General features: G+C 46.1%; 2 protein-coding genes across 5 annotated transcripts; one reads left to right on the top strand and one right to left on the bottom strand.

Moving 5' to 3' along the window:
• The first annotated feature begins 3,723 nt into the window (after nucleotides 1-3,723).
• LOC114860956 (serine/threonine-protein kinase SBK1-like) lies at nucleotides 3,724-11,880 on the top strand. The gene is made up of 4 exons (XM_029159875.3): nucleotides 3,724-3,957; nucleotides 7,801-8,029; nucleotides 9,300-9,502; nucleotides 9,948-11,880. Exons 1-4 carry the CDS (start codon nucleotides 3,739-3,741, stop codon nucleotides 10,752-10,754), a joined length of 1,458 nt encoding a protein of 485 aa, XP_029015708.2. The 5' UTR covers nucleotides 3,724-3,738; the 3' UTR covers nucleotides 10,755-11,880.
• Nucleotides 11,881-14,289: 2,409 nt separating this feature from the next.
• Nucleotides 14,290-20,382, bottom strand: LOC114860428 (uncharacterized). 4 transcript variants are annotated; one of them, XR_008695322.1, is made up of 7 exons: nucleotides 20,001-20,381; nucleotides 17,285-19,215; nucleotides 17,070-17,163; nucleotides 16,775-16,824; nucleotides 16,311-16,379; nucleotides 15,465-15,774; nucleotides 14,290-15,416 (listed from the first exon to the last, which is right to left on the bottom strand). XR_008695322.1 is itself a non-coding variant. In XM_055510747.1 (6 exons), exons 2-5 carry the CDS (start codon nucleotides 19,211-19,213, stop codon nucleotides 16,338-16,340), a joined length of 2,115 nt encoding a protein of 704 aa, XP_055366722.1. In that variant the 5' UTR covers nucleotides 19,214-19,262; nucleotides 20,001-20,382; the 3' UTR covers nucleotides 14,290-15,774; nucleotides 16,311-16,337. The 4 variants fall into 4 exon arrangements, 2 of the variants coding, with proteins under 2 accessions (XP_055366722.1, XP_029014848.1); XR_008695323.1 differs by having other exon boundaries at nucleotides 15,469-15,774; XM_055510747.1 differs by having other exon boundaries at nucleotides 14,290-15,774; nucleotides 17,285-19,262; nucleotides 20,001-20,382.
• Nucleotides 20,383-20,459: the final 77 nt, after the last annotated feature.

Genomic DNA, 20,459 nt, shown 5'->3' with positions numbered 1-20,459 from the left:
CAGCAACACGCTCCGCACAGGTGAGCAAAGCGCTGATGCTGTGTTTTAAGGAGGAAGATAAACATGCGTTCCACTGCCACCAGCTCTGCCACACAAAGGCAGAGAAGTGAGTTAGACTGTGACAGAAGGACAGGTTCATGCTGCGCCGTCGCTTTCAGCCACGTGCAGTAAAGCTGCAGCTGCTTCGGTTCCTCAAATGATGTTTTTGGCCGCTCAGCAGAAAATGCTGTGCTGAAAACATAAAGACAACATCTGTCCCCGTCTGGTATCACTGTCCCATCAGCATCCCACACAGATCTGATATGTTTGTCAGCCAGATATCAGAGTTACATCAATCAATCCCTCTATTATTTCTGCTGCTACAAGCTTAATACACGACTGCTTTGATTTAGTGTTTCCAGCCAGAGAATTGTGGGTAATCTGCCGCCTCCTGCACTGTTAACCCTCCGTTTGCAGCACGTGAAGCAGCTGGAATATCTGATGATGAACATTACTGTGAGGACCTCGCGGTAATTGTAACCCTCCGGCTCCAACCAGCGGGACGGCGTGTTCCAACGCCGACGAAGGAGAGCACATAAATAACGTCTCCACAGCGCTGCTGCAAAGCAAATAAACCCACCCGGCACGGAGCAGGCGAGCAGCGCCGGGGAGCGATCTGTTCTCCTTCTGTGCACGTGTCCAGGCCGTTTGCAGGCTGCTACACGTGGAGCGCTGCACTGTGGCCTGTGTGGGGGCGGCCGCACGCTTAGACGGCGCAGATGTTCACTGTGGCACATCCAGACACCCTTCACCTGCTTTCATGTCACGGGCGGCAGCAACAGAGGGACGAGTGGATGCGGCAGGACTGGACTGAGGAAAGGCTTATTACACTGTTATTATCAAACTAGAACAGTTTGACAGATGGGAAACAGTGTTGGATGCTTTGGCTATAAATAAATTCATAACATCTACTGTAACCTAAAAACACTGTGATAACAAATAATACTTCTTGTGAATATTCCTGTTTGTTTGTGTCCTGCAGCAAATTATATTGATGTATCACACCAGTCTGAAAATTATTTAAAAACTTAATATTAAAATGCTTATTAATACAGGATGAACAGGTCTGCCTTCACCATACAAATGCAACATTTTACCCTAATTACATAACAGCAATCTTGCCCCCGATCTTTTCCTCTGCTTCGGCCCGATGGTCGCCCACAGAGGAGGTCACGGAGCTCCAGTGAGAACATTAACTCCGCTTGTCGGGACAGAGGCTCTAACAGCGGCTGGATCCCCCAAGTCTGACTCCTGGCAGGATCAGAAACACTGGACGTCAGCCCGGAGGGGATTCTGGGAGATTACTGGCATAACCTTGATTGAAGGATTCCCAGCTGTTGGGTGGTTTGTGTTTATTTTTTTATTTGTTCATTGTATGTGGTAAACAAGGTTCGCTGGAGGGCAGACGTGAACCCTACACCTTGACCTATAACATGTCAGACGTCCAGGAAGAAAACCTCCACAGGTGCATTCAGCACAGAGGAACTGATTATTTTCATTCTCTTCGTCTAAGTTGTTACATGAAAGAAAATACCAAGTGATTATATTCATTCATTTTGCTCAAAGGACCGAGGGAAATGTGACATTTGAACCATCATCTTGACATCCTGACATCATTTCCTGGTCTGACGACATAAAGCAGTGTAAAAATCCCTCTAGGACTGTGGGACCTTTTCTGGTCTCTCTGCTTCAGAAAAACAACAGATGCCACAGACACTTTTCCATTCTTTCCTAGTCTGGGTTTCTCTGGGTTAATGAGGGACCGGATTCAAGAATTTTAGTTCATTTTATTCAGTAACAATCAGTGACTGTAAAAAAATGGCTAGAAAAGCATTTTTTCTACCTGAAATGCAAACATTAAACTGTGAGGTGCTAAATTCACGAGCTGTTAACAGAACATTTCACATCAGGAAAATCCGACCTAAATCAGTTTCTCTGCCGTTCTCCCACCTTTCATTCCTTCATCTGCAGAAACGCAGTCTCTGGTGGTGACACATCCAGTGACTCAGTGATCCTCTGACTTTGTGTTTCTCGGCGAGCAGGTGAGAACCGGCACAGAATAATCACATCACCACAGGCCCACGGTGTCATAGTCTGTTCTTTATTGGGCTTCAAAGCACGTTGATCTTTTGATGTCTACTGCTTTGGTCTGGGTCTTTAAACTACACACAGATATGATCCTAACCTTCAACCCTTTTAACTATGTTCTCATACATTTTGATCTACATTTGGTGTGTACCGGTAATTAGTTTAGGTTTTACCTGGTTACTTGGCTATACAATATTTTCTGCATCTGGCTTCATTTAAATGTTAGTGAAGGAAAGGTCATGGCCGTGTGTGTGTGTGTGTGTGTGTGTGTGTGTGTGTGTGTGTGTGTGTGTGTGTGTGTGTGTGTGTGTGTGTGTGTGTGTGTGCGTGCGTGCGTACTGATGTATTTCTAAAAAAAAATCTGAGAATATCAAGATGCGTTAAATAAAAATGCAAATGAATGCGTGTTTCCTCCCACGACCGATGTCTAAAGAAACAGCAGCCAATGAACAGAGCACATGGGAACCAAGACATCCATTTATAACACAGTCTTAATATGACATTTGTTTTATAGATGGATTGGAAGAAATTCTCCACACAGAGCTTAAGTTTTCATGTCTTCAACAGATGTTTACGGGCTTCTTTTACTTAAAGTTCCCTTATTATACGAAATGCCCCTTTTAGACGATCTGGCACATTCATCTGCCTCTAGGCTCCATGTAGACACAAACTAAGTATGTTAGACGAATGGTAGTGCTCCTGTTAACACATTTTTAGTCTCACTTTTTTCCACAACAATACATTCACCTTGTCGATCTAAGATCTGTCATCACACTTTTCCACCTTAGGCTCCGCCCATCACAGCTCATCCAGGTCTGGTAGGTTTTTTTTATTATTTTTAATGATTACCTCTTCATACAATAAGTGCTGTTTTTGCTGATTATAACTTTACACAGCACAAAACGGTTTTTATTAGTTTGGACGTTTTTTGTTTTTAATTATGTGTCACTTACTGTACTGTACAGGTAAAGCAATTTTTTAACTCATGGCATCTCTTGACACACAAAGTAATGCAAATTAAAGGGCTGTTTTCAGACACTGATAAATGCGATGTCAGTCACACCTCCTGTTGTAATTACACATTTAGTAAAAGACTGCTCTAATTGGTAGCTCTCTAAAAACACTCTGCATGTGCTGTATTCACGTTGCATTCACGGATACGTGAATGCAACGAAGAATATGCTTCTTCACTGCAGCCCTGTAAATCATGGTTACTGTAAGAAATGTTACAAAACGATGGTTTAAGGATGATTGTGTTCCCTTATACAACTTAAATTGTCTGGACTCCAAGATAATTTACATAAATCATAAAAGACAAGTATGTGTCCTTCAACACGGCAAACAAATGAATTAATTAAAAAAACAGCCGGCTTTGGCCTTCAATTGCCTGATTTTACTGTTACAAAGTTGTCTAATATTTCAGAAATAAATTCTGGGCACGTGTGCTAATGCCATGCTTCAGCATGCCTCACAACAACGCATGTGTTGTCCAGGCTTTCTACTATTTGATAGATTCTTGAGAAGCAAGTAAGTATTCCTACACCACGTGAATGCATCACAGAGGCAGCGGAGCGCACGGCTGCTCTGCGCTCTGATTGGACCGTGGCGGTGATGGGCGGGTTCACCGGCGGAGTGAGGAGAGACAATAGAGAGCGGCTTGACGGCCAGCGAACAGCGGACAGACAGTGTCAGAGACAGCGGGTGTCCCTGCTGAGGTTTCATCTCCAGACTCAGGTCCACGCTGCTGAGAGTAAAAGAAGAAGAAGGACACAGCGGTTCCTCGATGATGGACTGACAGCCGCGGATACTGCTCGCAGCGCGTCCCGAAAGGTGAGATAAGATCCGGCGTCTTTTTGCTTTTTAATCTCGCAGCGGGTCCAAACCAAAAAGCTACAGTACAAACAAACATGTGTCTCCAGATGTTCCTCCTCACACGTGCAGCTCAGGTGTCAGTTCTAGAGTGGTGTCTCATTCTGTCCTCTGCCTCTTTGTGTCTGGACCGTAACGCTGCATTGTGTGTTCTCCTCGATTTCAGCTGCTGCTTTCTTTTATTTATAAACATATCTTGAAACATTATCCGTAATAAAAAAAAAGTTCCAGATGCACCACGTGACAAACCACTGACAGAGCAGAACAATGGAGCTGCTGCGAAGCTATTGTGTCCCAGCAGCACATCTGTAATCACTGAACCTCTATTGTTGTCATTGGCGTTTGTGCAAGCAGTGACCACAGAATCAGGTTTCTGCCCAGCTCACAGCTTATTTCTCCCTGGTAACAGGGTCAGGTGCACACGAGCTCAACCTGACACACGTTATGTTGGACGTAAAGCATGAGTGTGAACACTGATATCATCTCAGCTTTGCAAAGGAGCCAAGTGCTGATACATACATTATCCTGTAGAACGTCTCTTATCGTCTTGGCACGAACAAAGCCTCTGGATCGTCTGCACCACTCTGCTCACATCATGTTCTTAGTGGTTGCACATCCGCCAGCTATTTAATCAACTGGTTTTCATGGCTCTCGTAAAAGCAACTTTTTCAATGAGAGGGTTTGTTGGTGGACATGAACGTCTGTGGGTTTTTCAGATTCGACAAAACAAGCAAAAGGCATCATTTATGAAGCTGGAAGACGAGAATAACTGTCATCTGACATTTTGATACATGGTCAGTAGTCAGATTTTATTTATTGGAAATTGTATATTTCAGCATTTAGGATATCAGTCAACAAAGACATGCTTTAATGATCTGCTGAACATTCCCCATTGTTGGATGTTCTGTTGTGTTAGCCCAAGATGAAACGTTGGACAGTATTTACTATTGCTGTTCTGCAAGACAATGTGAAAGCAGCCTCTCAGGTCAAACCAGAAACAAATGCTTGAAGATGTGTTAACGAGCAGTGGAGACGTCATCTGTGTGTTTGTGTGTTGGCTCATAACGGGAGCAGTTGTTTGTTGCAGCCTGCAGCTGTTTGTAGTGAGAAATTAAGACGTGCTCGTGGTTGTGAGGACAACAGGCTCTGAGCAGACGACGGCAGAAAAGTGGGAAAAGGAAAAAGCAGAGGCAGAGATTAAAGCAGACGAAGCGTCAGAGCCGCTGCTGCAGCGCCGGGTTCAAAGCGGCCGGCGGTGGGCTGCCGAGACACAAAGCCCCAGTGTCAGCAGACGCTGGAGGCCGAGCGTTTCACGCACGGCAGCTTTGATGAGCCGACCTGAACCGAGCCTTCACACACACGCACGCACGCACACACACACGTGCACGCACGCACACATGCACGCACGCACACACACATGCACGCACGCACGCACGCACACGCACACACGCACATACACACACACACACACACACGCACATACACACATGCACGCACACACACACACACACACACACACACGCACACACACACACACAGTGGGAGTGTGAAGGCTGCAGCAGTCAGAAGCACAGAGGACTGAGCTAAACCCACTGGGCCGGTTCTGTCTCAGTGGGCAGCAGCGTTTCCCACATGGTGGCTCACGGCTCCTGCTCTGGAGACATACTGTACGAGTCACAGTGGATGGAGCCAAGTCAGCACAGAGTCCGGTTCAGAGCGCGTTCTCCACAGAGACTTTTATTCGCTTGGGGCAGCTTGACCCCGTGATTCTTCAGGTTTCTTGTTGTGTAAGAGCATCACTTTCCAGAATAGGAGCCGAGTTGGTCTTTTTGATCCACCAACTTGGTTTCTAATAATAAGCTGCACAGAAGCAGCCGGCGAGTTAAACACCCGTCAAACAGATTTGAGAATGTGTTATAGTTGTCTGTCTCCACAGACTGATGAACATTACCAGGCCAGTCTGCTCTTTCTGGAGGCCTCCGGCGTAACTGAACATGCATCGGTGTATTGATTAAGCTTTTCTTTGATTAATGAGATGCTGAGCTTTTTACCCAGACCTGACCTGAGCTCACGGTTTTTCATTGCTCAGCTCGTCATGTTAACGAACACGTGGTAGTGAAAATGTCAGGCCTCTGCTGATGCTTTAACTGAGCTGGGCTCATTCTGGCGTCATCAGCAGCACTTGATGGATATTTGTGGTCGATAGACATCAGAGATGGATTCATCTTTTTCTGATTCAGGGATAAAAATCGTGAAAGTTACTGTAAAACGAGAGGATGCAGTGGAAGAAGGTGGAGGAACCAGGTGTCTGTTCAGCCTCTGACTGCTAGCAAACGCGGCTCCATTTCCGTCTGTGATCCCAACATCTGGTAACATCTGGAGCAGAGGCTGTGGTCACACAGAAAGTACCTGCAGCCGCTTCTTCAAAGAACAGCTCCCATTTGATTTAGGGGTGAAGCGACGCCGTCTGTTTATCCATTAGCAGGTAGTTTCGTGTGGGTCTGCAGCTCCAGACGCGCAAGCTGCCTCATCTGCCGAGTATTTTATCGACCTTGTCAGAGGGAGCCTGAGTGGACCGGTGATCGACAGCCACTTGGCTCCTTCGGGTTCAGATTACTCATCGCTTTCCGTCCGCTCTCGTACTCTCATGCTCGGCACGTACAGTACAGTACTGTTTGTGTCTCGCCTCGTTTTTTTTTTTTTTTTTTTTTTAACATTAGTCCTTTGAGTTGAAATCTTTAAGATTTCAGAGCAGCGCTGAAGTCATTTTCAGAAATACAACAAAAGATCAACTGTTGTTTCTGTTTATAGTTGAACAAACTGTGGCCGGTTTCCAGTCGGTCAGTTTTGGGCCTTGTCCATCACATGGCGTCTCGAGGCGGGTTTCAAACAGCTCAATGAGGACGTTGTTTATTAAAAGACAAATATCTGAATGTTTGAAAGAGTTTTCTGTTGGTGGTTTAAATTGTTCTTTGGGAAAAGTAAGCATAATTATGAGGTGATGTACAGGTTCGGTTAAAGCAGCTATAAGTGATATTGATTTAATGAAAAGCAGCCAAATTAAACTACATTCGTATTGCGTGTTTTCCCATTGACTGGATCTGGTGCGCACGCTGCCCCTCGCTAGCAGACGGGCGCCGTCTCCCAGGCAGCCACAGACAGGATGCGGTGAACATCCTGTCTCCTTCAACACCTCCCCGTCCCGTTAATGAGAGCCGGTGTGATCGCCATCAGAACCGCGAAGTCCCAGCAGTCGCTCGGAGGCCCCGGTCGCCGAGGGCGACGGAGGAGGAGGCGGCTCCACTCCGTCTGGTAGCAGACGGAGGAGAATGGTCTGACAGGTCTGCTGAGAACGGAAGAGCAAACATTCATTAATGCAAGAAGGGCATTCATCTACAAATAGCAGCACGTCCTCACTCGTCATCCCGTTTCCACAGTGGAACCTCCTGCTTGTTGTGTGTGAGTGAACCTTGGTCAACCCAGTCAGAGATGACAGTCCACTTGCTTATCAGCATCTGTTTTACACATTATGGATCATTTCATTCCACTTTTATTTCCCAGAGGCCTCCAGTGGTTGGACAGTTTATTATAGTTCATTCATTTTGTTGATGAGAACAGAAAGTATTTTCCCAGAATCGAATACGTGTATCAAAGAGTACACAACTTTCCTTTGGCTCCGACTCAAAGCATTTTTGTTTGTGGTGGAGTCTCTCTGTGTTTGTGTACGTACAATACAATAGGTGAGCTCTGTTTACAGCGGCTGAATGCGTTCCTCCGAGTGAACCTTTCCTTCCTGTCGCTCAGGTCCACAGGAACCGTCTCCAGACCCAGCCCTTGGGCCCGGATCGAACCTCCAGAAGCATGAACTCCTCGCCTCACGGCTCCCACGCCTCCATCGACATCCTGGAGGAGCTACAGCTGATCGCCGCCCAGAACCTGGAGAAGCTGGACATCCATAAATACTATGAGGTCGTCCGCGAGCTGGGCAAAGGCACGTACGGGAAAGTGGATCTGGTCGTCCACAAAATCAGAGGTAATGGCAAAGGTCATCAACACAGCACATTAAATGGCAGATTACTGATCATTATATTGCACTGAAATCAGCTGGGTTGCACAGTTTCGATGTTCAGAGCATGTTATCCACCAGCATCCGCTATCAGAAGCCCAGACAACCTAGATTTACTTCCAATCACAGGCCTAAAAATGAACCATGTGCCGCAGTCCCCGTTTGCTCAGTCTGCCCTGAGGTGACCTTTGACCTTTCCCAGCCCCAGCCATGTGCAGCTGCAGGACGTGTGGCAGCACACGTGTGCCTGCGGCTTCGTTATCCGCCGTCGTGTCACAGGCGCCGCGCAGCTTTTAATTGTCTGCCCTCCGACGTCTAATGGTGCTCAGCGGAAATGTCAAGTGAAGCAAATGGGCCGAAGGTGAAATCATTTCTAAACCGTGAATCATAACTGCGTCCAAATGTACAAGAAGCACAGTCCTCAGCAGTGGAGGAACGTAAATGAACTTCTTTTTCCTGTATTGGTTTATTCAACAATTCTTAGTTGTGATTGTGTGTGTGTGTGTGCGTGTGTGTGTGTGTGTGTGTGTGCGTGCGTGCGTGCATGCGTGTGTGTGTGCGCGCGCGTGTGCGTGTGTGTGTGTGTGTGTGTGTGTGTGTGTGTGTGTGTGTGTGTGTGGACTACAAAGCAAACCCAAAGCCTCCCGTTGACCTCACCCTCTGTAAAGCAGTGGCACAAAGCGCTGTGCAGCGCTGAGCCGGTGCTATTGGAGAAGTGTCACCGTGGCCTCCGCTGACGCGACGGCTGCCGGGCGCAGGCGGAGGCGGAGGCAGAGGCGGAGTCTGTCCTGGCAACCGCTCGCCACACGCATCGTTCCTTTCTGCCTCCGGCTCTGGACAGCACGGCAGAACGTCGGCTTTGTCTTGGGATTTCTGATCCCATTACCCGCTCTCTATGAGGACGCGTTTCCAGCTGTAAACATCAATTTGGTGCTAAATCTCAAGCATGAAAGCAGATCAGCAGCATCCTGCTCCCTCTGTGAGCCTGAGTCCAGCAGAGGATTGGAAGTAGTTGCTGTGCAGCTGAAATCTCCTGGGGAAAGAACATCAGGCTGTACTTCTGTGACATTGAAAACTTTAATTATTCATGAAGTTCAAAATGACTTTAATTCATTTTCCCGCATGCAATTACAGGCTGCGGAATAAATCCCCCAACTCCTTAATAGACTGGCCGAGAACAAGGAGCGGAGGAATGAGGCCGGAGGTTACGTAACCGCTGCCTGTTCTCGCTTTTCAGGCACCAAAATGGCCTTGAAGTTCCTGAGGAAGAGGACGACGAAGCTCAAGAGCTTCCTGCGCGAGTACAGCGTCTCCCTCTACCTGTCGCCCTGCCCGTTCATCATCAACATGTACGGCATCGCCTTCGAAACAGACGACTACTACGTCTTCGCCCAGGAGTACGCGGTGGCGGGAGACCTGTTCGACATCATCCCTCCACAGGTGAGTGGAGGAAAACCCTCATCGGTGCTATTTGCTGTAGCCTCAAAATGAAAACCTTAATCCCTCAAATGCTGGCGCCTATTTTTAGAGTGTGGCTTACACACTGGTTGGGGACATACAGTACAGTACAGTATAGTGGGTTGTAACTCGTGGCAACCGTGCCTTTCATGCGTCGCACCAGACGAATATCTGGGATGCAGAATCGGCGGGAGCTGAAGCAGAGGCACCAGAACTGGATGCATTTTAATGATGCAAATCTCTGTCTGCCTCAGATGAAACATTTACATGAACATGCTTTGTTGTTATTTGTTGCGTAGTAACACTACTGTTGCTACTGAGTATATTCTGAGACCTAGGCTTTAAATGCAGCTGTTTGCTCCTCAGGCCCCAGGTCTCATTCACTCATTGTCCCCCCCTGTCGACCCTGTCTCCGCTCTCCCTCCAGGTGGGTCTCACTGAGACGGTGGCCAAGCGCTGCGTCCACCAGGTCGCCATCGCTCTGGACTACCTGCACTGCAAGAAGCTGGTGCACCGGGACATCAAGCCTGAGAACATCCTCATCTTCGACAAGGAGTGCAGGAAGGTCAAGCTGTCGGACTTCGGCATGACGCGCCGCGCCGGCTCGCCGGTCAAGCGCGTGAGCGGGACCATCCCCTACACGGCGCCCGAGCTGTGCGACCCGTGCCGCCGCGAGGGCTTCTGCGTGGACCACAGCACGGACGTGTGGGCGTTTGGCGTGCTCCTCTTCTGCATGCTGACGGGGAACTTCCCCTGGGAGAAGGCCATGCCCGGCGACGCCTTCTACGAGGAGTTCGCGCGCTGGCAGCGGCGCCGGAGCGGCGCGGTGCCGTCGCAGTGGCGCCGCTTCACGGACGACGCCCTGCGGATGTTCCGCAGGCTCCTGTCCATCGAGCAGGAGCGGCGCTGCTCCGTCAAGGAGGTGTTCGGCTACTTCAACCACGGCTGGATGCTGGACGCGGAGAACGGGAACGGCGGCGGCGCGGGCGTTCCTCCTCTGGACATCAGCCTGACCTCGTCTGAGGAGGACGTGCTGGTGGACCGACTCAAGCAGCAGAGTCTGTCCCCCGTTTGCATGGCGACCAAGGGGAACATGGTGATGGACACGCACTACTCAAGCTCCATGTCCACCAACAGCTCGCCGTCCTCCACCGGCAGCTACGAGCGCGTGAACAGGGAGAACAACGAGCGGGGGCGCCTCCTGGTCACCACGCCCATCGAGATCTGCGTGTAGAGGCTGCCGATGCCGAGCGACAGGCTACCTGCTCACACACACACACACACGCACACGCACACCGGGTGTGTGTCTCCGGGTGGAGGAGGAGGGCGAGGGTGGCGACGCGCGGCCGTGCGCGGCGCCAGGAAACTGTCAGTGTTTGCGATTCGCCGGAGCTTCGGTGCGGATTTGCTCATTTCTGATGAAGACGAGCTCTGAGGAAATGAAGGCTGAGACAATCACGCGCTGTTGGCTCCTGTTCGCGGTTTATACTTTAGCTGGTGGGAGAAGACGTCCACTCACAGGGTGTCCGACTTGTTGGAGGGAGCAACATCAAACAAACAAACAAACAAAACCAACACAAGCAAGATGTAAAACCATTTGGAGCGTCAGATGTTCGTGCATAACAGCACCCACGAGTCATGATGTGTGTGAGTGTTGTTTTCTGTATAGTGCATTTCTTAATTTTATTTGGTTAATGTCAGATGCATGTATTTATGATTTATTACGTGGAGATCTGAAACCTGAATATTCTCTCCTATTCTGGATTTTACAGACTGTATTTGCATTTTTTTTCCCAAATGTTATATATAATTTTGTTTTTGTCTATCAAAAGTAATGTACGTAGATGACCTGTGTCCTTTTCATGTTCCCTGTGATGGCTAAATACTGTAGAGTAGCAGTCAGCAATAGAAGCAACTGAAGCTGCACCTCATAGCTGCTCCCAATAAACTGCTCAGATCCTACTGTTACATGTTCTGTTAGCGTATGTAAAGGGATGAATGCGTTCAAATGAATATTTATTTTGTTTGTGATTATTTACAGTCATGAGACTACTGAGAACAGTTCAATGATCATATAGTAAGTGTCTTGTGAGTCATTATCTAACAATGGAAATATTTGGACTGAAACATACAGGAAAATAATTTAATTACCTTTACACCTTTAATCGCACAAATTTTACAAATTCAACCCCCATCTAAGCGTTTATTCCTGTTTTTGTTGTACAATTTATGATAAACCCTAAAAATGTGACACACAATGGATGAATGTAGAAAACTTCAGAAGTCTGTTGTTTTTTTGTAATTAATGCATGACTGTAACTGTGGTGATCATTTGTTGAAATAAACTCAAAAAAGAAGCAGTTTCAGTTTTTTCAGTGAAGGGATATTTTGTTGTAATAAGTACAACAACAGCCCATTTGCACAGCTTAGTGGTAAGCTACACATTATGTCACATTAGCACTAGGAAGAAAGTAATTGCTATTATTAGCGTTAGTTAGCATAATACAAAGATAAAGGCTATTACATTGAATATGCCATTTAGAAAATATGATTTTTTTATTTAGAGTTACTGTATGAAGTTTTTGTACAAATACACAAAATAAAAATGAGTCGTCTAGCAAATTACTTCAGCCTGATTTTTCATATTCCTGTCACAAAGTATATCATATTGTAAATAAAGGTTTCTGTGACAGGCTCAGACAATGGATGAAGTGTTGCAGAAAATCGCTTTGTGCCTCATCGTGCCTTAAACCTTCTCTCAGTTCATTAAAAATGAAAAAAGGCAAATGGAAACGCAGCTGTCCTCTGAGATGTTGAGGTGTAAAACAACTGAGGTGGAAAAACTCAGCTTCTCTTTCAGCAGATTTGAAGCTGAAACTTCTCAAATCAGGATGTGATTCCTTCATTCATACCCAAGACACAATAATACAGTAGTAAAAATTAATTGTCAGCATACAAAGCCATGTTCTTATGCAGGTGAAGCAGGGCCGTTAGTTATTTACTATTACATTAGAATAAACAAATGCCATGTAATGTAATGTAAACACACCACAAAGCACCTTTACAGAGCGACAAGTTCCTCCAAAGCGCCTTTGGCTAAAACGGACCTGAAGGTCACAAAGGCCACGTGCAGCTGAGTTGGAGAGTTCGTCATCAGGCTCAGGTTCAGCATAGCAACTACAGCAGAGTGCTGCATTCACTGCCCCCAGTGCTTCTGACATCCTGCTTAAATATTTAACGCCGGCAAAGACAGTCTGGCCTGTAATCAAGTGCTGTGAGGTGGAGAGTTGTGGTTCAGATGTGCCACTAATTCTTCCACTTTTGATGAAAAATGGGAATAAGCATCGCTGAAACAGGACATGTTGTACTTTGATGGGATGTGATGAGAGGAGTTTGAGCAAACGATATTAACATCTCCAGGATGCAGAATATAGCGCAGAATTTGATTTATGACATACTGTACTGTACTCAATTCACTCATGGCTGAAAAGGCAGAGGCGACCACTGTAATGTTAAAATGTCAGTGCTGAGAAGTGTCTGGTTTGCATCGGGGGCGTGTTGATTGCTTAATTGACTGGTTAGTCCAACACTTTCATCCAATCAGACTCTACAAGCGTGAACTGTGAACAGCTGCTATTAGTGACTTTCCCATCAGCTGAGGTTCCTACACTGCAAACACCTTAATTCACTGATGACCTTGTCTCGTGGCCTGACTCCCAGTCTGATAAAAGTCTCTGTCCTCCATGTCTGACTCCTGCTGTATCAGTATCAGCAGCAGCGTTTCTGTGCTGTGCTTCGGGGACACTGGGGAGGATTGTGATCTCTGTCTGCAAACAGAGATAAGCTTGCAGCCAGAGCGAAGGATGGTGGAGGTAAAGAGACACAGAAGGAAGACGAGGGACACGCTGACAGGCCTGGAACAATGAAAAGAACACACCAGCAATGAGAGGAAACACGAGGTAAGCGAGCTGCAGGTAGAACCGGCGTAGAGGGAGAATGTGTCTGTTGCTATTTCCATCACGTCCTGTCTGACACTATTAAAAAGGTCGATGCCACTAAGGTTAAATAAAATGCTTCTATCTTTATCCAGCGGGATCATCGGCGCTGACCTTCCTCCTCCCAACACTGTGCCAGTCGATGCTCTCTGGAGCTTCCATGGAGCTGACACAGTCTCCAGCTGCCAAAGCGCCGCAGTTCAACAAGAAGCCCAATCTTCCACAGGTCACTGAGTCGCAGCTCAGCTCTGAGGTATCAACTCCTAACCAACAGCAGTGGCTCAGATCACGCTGGAAAATCTAAAAGTTACAGTAACACGACTATAGCAACAGCGGTGGTTCTGATCTGATCAGCACAACGATGATGATACCTTCAGGAAGAGAGTTTCGCTTTAAAAGGAAATACATCAAAGAAAAACAGGTCTTGCTTTTTCTTATTATGTAAAGAATTTTTTTGTAACTGATATGAATGGGGGGATCATTTCTATGATCAGATTACTGCAATGTATAGTACAGTAGCTCTACACCACTCTCATAACTATAAATTCCCTGAAAATAATAAAGCTGCATAGCATTAATATATTAGAAAACACGTATGATCACACGCCGGTAGAGCCAGTATGTTGACTTGGTTGGAAAGAGAGATTTAAAGTGTGAGAGCACATTCCTTCAGATACAGTAGCTGGCCATGTGCCAACCCCCAGACACACGCTGTTCTCATGTAGGAGTATTAACGATTGTACACAAACACAACGGAGCGGAGCAGAACCACACTCAGAGACGATGGTGCAGGTTTATTGATTTTTACTCAATAAAACACAGAAAGTGTGAACACAACTTGGTTAAAACAATTATTGCCAGTTCATCACCAGCCGCCTCATTCCAGAAACACTTCATATGAACTCAAACTCAGGAGATCAAAGAGACGGACGCTGCACTAGGCAACATGCAGTGACAGCAAACATTAAAGGGCCAATTCACTCAAATCACAAAACACATTTTTCAGCTTATTCTAGTTTGATTTTCTTGAAAACGGTCCACGGCCACAGGGCTGCGCCAAAAATCAAAGCTTCTTAGAAAGTCAAAACTGGAATCTGATTGAACAGATGATTTTGTACATCATATGATATGTGCAATTCACAAACAGATCAACACCTTGGAAGAAACTGAGAACGCAAACATGGCGTTAAAAACTGTGTCATTTGGAATTGAAAATATTCCTTCAATATGCTTGTGGAAAATCTACTTTAATAACACAATCATCAATAATAACCAATCATCAAAACACTCAACTGATTTAGACAATTCTTATTTAGGGGATTTTGTGATTTGCTTGAAGAGCCCTGTTAATTTCTCCTCCCTCTGACGAGACAGACATGAACAAGCTGATGTTTGCATCAAGTGCTCGGTCGAACTCTGCATTTCAACTTTCGACATCCCGTGTGCAAAGACTCCTCTAAACCCATGGATTTACACTTAGTGGTCCCAGTTTTAGTCTTACTTTGTGATTTACACAGAAGTTCAACAGTTTTATATAAAATAGTGCTTAGTGCAGCTTTGTATTCCATTAAATGATTTTAGTAGAAAGGCAAAAACCAAGTCCATAAATAGAAATAAATAACGGCTGCAAATTAATTATAGAAAACCTGGGTTGTGCATGCAGCTTGATGAAAATAAATTATGTAACAGTTACATGAAGACTGAAGCACTAGCAGTCATAGAAAAGTAGTATAAAACCTGTATAAAGAAAACAGTGGCCTTACAGTATAGAAAGATATTACACTCTATAGAACATATTACCAAAGCTTCTTTAATAGTTTAATATAATTATGTTTAAATAATAAACTGTATTTGTGATGTGGCTGTTCTAGAAGAATAAATACACTCGCTCACTCACTCGCCTACACACACACACACACACACACACACACACACACACACACACACACACACACACACACACACACACACACACACACACACACACACACACACACACACACACACACACACTTGGCTCAGTCCATTTGTTACAAGTGTCTGTATTAAAGACCAACAAAAGGGCAGAAATGGAACTAAACACAATACGCGTCTTATAAAAACCTTAACGAGGCCCCAGGTTGGACCTGTCCATCACGGTGAGCCTCACCAGAAGGTGTGCCTTCTGCTCGGGCACACACAATAATTAGTGTTGGAAAACTGCAGAGGTGAAGTCGTTTGGCAGCGGATGGCGAACCCTGAGGAGATCTGAGGATCGTTCTGGAGGAGACGAGACAAGTATCGTTAATGAGTTCTTCAGTGTTTGTGGTCTGTATTCATTTACCGGTTCTTAATGGTTATTAATATTCCTCCCTTTGGGGAAGAGAAGCTTTTGTATCTGCTGCTCTTGTCATGTGCCAGATAGCAGCACGTTTCACACACCAAATAAACAAAACCACTTAAACACCAAGATGGCTGAACATAGATGCTCTATACAGCAGAACTCAAGCAGCAGTTAACCAGTGGGAGGTGCTTTTCACAGGCCTCCTCCTTTATAAATTCTTACTGAGCATTATGGTTCTCATAGAACACAGTCTCTCCAAAACACTCAGCCATATATTGAATCTCCTGTTTAATTAACCTTCAGTATGAAGCCAACGGATATCTATCAATTTTCATTTCTAGTGTACATTGCCCTAATGTTTAGCTGTTTTCGTCCTCGATTCCAAGGATGCGTCTGTTTCAGCATTAAATCTGTGATCTTCACATCAAACAGGCTTCTTTTACGTCCACTGCCCATCCAATATTAAACCTACCCCCAGCGTCCCTGCGCGTCTCTCACGTCATCTCTGGTGTAGCTTGCTTACACTTGTGAATGGTCTGTTCTGTTACACACAGAAAAAAAAAACATACAAACAGATTCCATCAAAGCTGTTTATACAGTACAACATGAAATAGGTTCATCCTTACAGTAAATGATTGCATCTGCAGAAACATTTCACTTAAATGCACTAACATTAAAGTTCTTTGTGATGAGATTTTTGTCAGGTTTTTAAACTGTTAGTACTTTTATTCAAATGTTTTATTAATAGACTATCATCAGCATTATTATTGTTGTTTGTCAAGAAATCTATTTCATGTCTGTTTCCACTGTTACTACCAGCAGTATTTATCTAAATTTTCTGAACAATAATTTTGTTGCGCTCATAGTCTTTTCTTTTAAAGCTACACTAGTGACCCCCAGAGGTGGTGCTGCTTAAAAGTCTTTTGTCCTATTTACCTTGTGCTCTGGACATCTCATTGAGAAGTTCTCTTCACTTAGGATGCATCCTGAAAACACACACACAAACAGAATGATTCTTCTTCAGGCTTTTGTCACAAACACTCATCATGTTGGGGTGAGTGAGAGCGTCAGCCTTCGTTGAGGTCACAGTCTGAAAACAGCATTTCAAGCCGCCTTCCTACATAGTGACTCAGGATCTCACCCTCAAAAGCTCCATCAAGTCAGACATGACTTTCACAGCCAGAATTATCAAGCAAATAATCATTTGAACGCTGCATCGTCCACACTGTACCTGAAGAAATGGCACATCTGTAGTGATAATTTCTGGAGCAGCCCTTCTGGAAACAACCCATTATTGCACCTGTCTGTTGGCAGCTCGAACACACCTGAGGAAGACAAGCATATAAGAGAAACACAGCTGTGAGGTCTTGTTTTCTATCAGGGTGGAGTCTGCTGTGTGCTCATCACATCTTTAATCCACCTACATCTATCTGCTGATAAACCCACCGTCTCTTGTGCCAGCCGGGCGGCTTCTTCTAGGCCGTACAGCTTCCCTCTGACCAGGAAGATGCCAGCGGACCAGATGCCGCAGTCCTCGTGGATCCAGCACTCATGCAAACAAAGAGGCACCTTTGGGAGGGAGTGGCTGTTGCTCTGGAGGTAACCGTTGTCAGAACCGTCTGGGCCGTCACATCCTCCGTCAGCGAGCCCGCGGGCGCTTCCTCCGTCTTTCTGCTCGGCCCTGCTGCTCCGGCGGTTCCCGGGCGAGATGGCGGGGTAGTACGGCCCGTGGAGGTCCCCGAGGCCCGTGGCGTTGGCCGTCTGGCCGCACAGGCAGCACAGCAGCGTGGCGTGGCACCTGCTCTCCGAACCGAGCCGACCCAGCTGGAAGCAGGACGTGCTGGGAAGGAAGCCGGGCGGAGAAGTGAGCTGCCGTCGGCCTCTGCTGCTCCACAGCGTCGCCTCCTCCTGGAAGTTGACGACAGTGCACGTCCTCTGCTCCATGTGAACGAAGGGGCAAAAGCCGTCCACCTTCTTGTCCCTCCGCTCCCCTTTGATGTTTGCATATCGAAGCTTGATTTCAGGCTCTGTGACAGGAAACCGAGCAGAAGGTCCAGGCTGAGGTCTCCGTTTCCTCTTTCGTCTGTTCACTTTGCTTTTGTTCGCCAATGCTTTCTGACAGGACGATGGCTTTGGAAGTTTCACACTTTTTTTCTGTCTTTTTACGGTTCTCCTCAACGTTTTAGCCTCGCCATCAGAAAGTGGACCCTTTCTTTTCTGATTCATGTTTTTCCTCTGCTGGTGCCTCCTTGGTGACCCAGTCTTTGTCTGAGTGTCTGCATCGGACTCCTCTGAGTTGGTGCACACTCTTCCAGATGCATTGGGCTGGGAAGCCGACTCGTCCGCCTCTGAGCTCGACAGCCGCACCGCATACTCCATCACATTGTCAGAATCACAGCTTTCATTATAGATACCCACAGCATCGTTCTTGACTTGTCTCCTCAGACTGTTTCGAGACACGCTGCAGGTAAACGGAGGCATTTCAGAGATGGATTTTCTAATCCTGCTGCTACGTCGTACTTCTCTGGGTCCAGCTTTTTCACCCTGTCTCTGACTCTGAGGAGTAGTTTCTCTCAGCTTCTTGCAGGGAACATTTTTCTTACAATTGAAGCTGCTGCTTTTCTTTTTATCATCGCTTGCTGAAACTTCAATAACGTCGCTTTCATCACTGGAAATATCTACGGGTGATTCAGCCCGGTTGTTGTACACAGCACTGAGTTCCGACAGAAGAACTACAGGCCTGGTGTGATGTATAGGAATGTCCACTGAGCTGTCTGAGGAGTCCTCTGAGTATGAGCAGTCTGGACTGGGTGAGCTCATAGGCTGAGGTAGGTGATAACAACCTCTGCTTTCATCCAGTGACGATTCATTTGGAGACAGAGGCTCCACGATGTGCCTCACACTCTCTTGAATGAATGGACTGCATAAGAGCGGCTCCTTCGCCGATGAAACAAGGAAAATGACATCGGAGCCACTGTCACTCTCCTCTCCACAGCTGCTTTCAGGATCAGGGCCACAGCTCTGATCAGGCCCATAGAAACCTGAATGCCACAGGTTGCCATGCACTCTGTCATGGTACAGATCCAGGGCTGGAGCTCGTGTTGAATTCATGTAGGTACCCAAAACCTCAGGGTCTTGCTCCATGTCTCTACAAAGGACAGGCGCTCCCGTTTGTGTGGCAAGAGAGTTGTAGGAAGACGAGGCTCTAGTCCTGTATGACGGGGTGATGTCTGTGCTGCAGCTTGACGGACGCCGGTGGTACCACTCCGGCTTCTTCACCAGGTCCATGGCTTCAGTGTGGTTACAGGTCAGCGGCTTGTAGCTCTTAGACAGGTCCATGGCCATGAGAGACGGGTCCTGGGAGGATACTTCCATCCCTGCCACACATACAGTATTAGCACAACTGTGAAGTTTGTTTTGAACTCTACATGGAACACAACCAAAACATGTATAAATCATCTGAGAAGCATAAAGTACTGTATGATAAAAAAAGCATTGTGGGTCATAATCTTACTATTAATCAGTATCAGTAGTATTACTACTACTACTATTAATATCTTCTTTAGAGACTTATTCTGGGCCGTGTTGTTGTTGTTTTATAAAGAAATTATTAATAGTATTTTTACTAACGCTACTAATAGTATATTCAATGATAATGATTATTATTATTCACTTTTTCAAAAAAAAATTCAAAACACAATCTAAAAACGTTCAGACCCAGTTTTTCTGGTACAAAGTAAAGACAGACTCAGACTGTTCTCTGTTTCAGCTCATTGAAAATAAAAATGTTTAAGATGGTCATATAATCACAATAGAAAGACTTTGTGCATCAGAAACAACTGGAAAGTTTGTTTTCATACAATATTCTGTAAAATATTTTTGGATTTATTATTATTTATAAGCGACTATTGTAGTACGTGAAAAAAGAAGATTAAAAAAAAATTAAAAGCGAGTACTTAATAACCTAGTTATCGAGCTGTAAGCATAGTTTGTTGTGTCATTCTCTGTTTTGAACAGGTAGGCCCGTTCTGACATCCATCCATGAGTCATGTCAAGTCGGACAACCTGTCTTGTAATGTAATGTAATGTCATGTAGGACACATGCACTTCACGCTACAGCCTCCAACTGTCTTTCAACCATGCATCCACAGCTCGATCTTACCCCTCGTCTGGCAGCGGTTGTGACGGACGTCGCCGGGCTGTAGGATGTCACTTTGCCCCCTGAAACAGCTCTGGTAGCTGGATTAGCTAACACACCTCTCCAGGCCCATCATCATCAGGACTGGATGTAAACAAAAGCTGCGACAGCTCCAGTTCATGCTAGCTGGCTAACTAGCTGGCGTTAGCACGCTAAGCTAGTTGAAACCGGGGTCGACACTCGACGCGTTGGCAAGCGGCGCACATTTTCCCCGAAGTGAGAGTAGCTAGGAAATACTAGCCACTGGCTACTCCTGGTATTTTAAAGTTGTCATCATGGACACCTTCTTCAAGCAGAGTTAAGTCAGATCGAAACCACGAACATGAAACCGGAAAGGAACTCTGGCACTTCAAAGTAAAAGCTTCCCAGGCTGATGTATAGTCGACTCGATTATACTACTAATTCCAGGTTTTTGACAGGAGC

The sequence above is a fragment of the Betta splendens genome, chromosome 8, assembly GCF_900634795.4.
Source record: "Betta splendens chromosome 8, fBetSpl5.4, whole genome shotgun sequence".
Lineage (NCBI taxonomy): Eukaryota > Metazoa > Chordata > Actinopteri > Anabantiformes > Osphronemidae > Betta > Betta splendens.
This window is presented reverse-complemented; position numbering and strand designations above follow the sequence as displayed.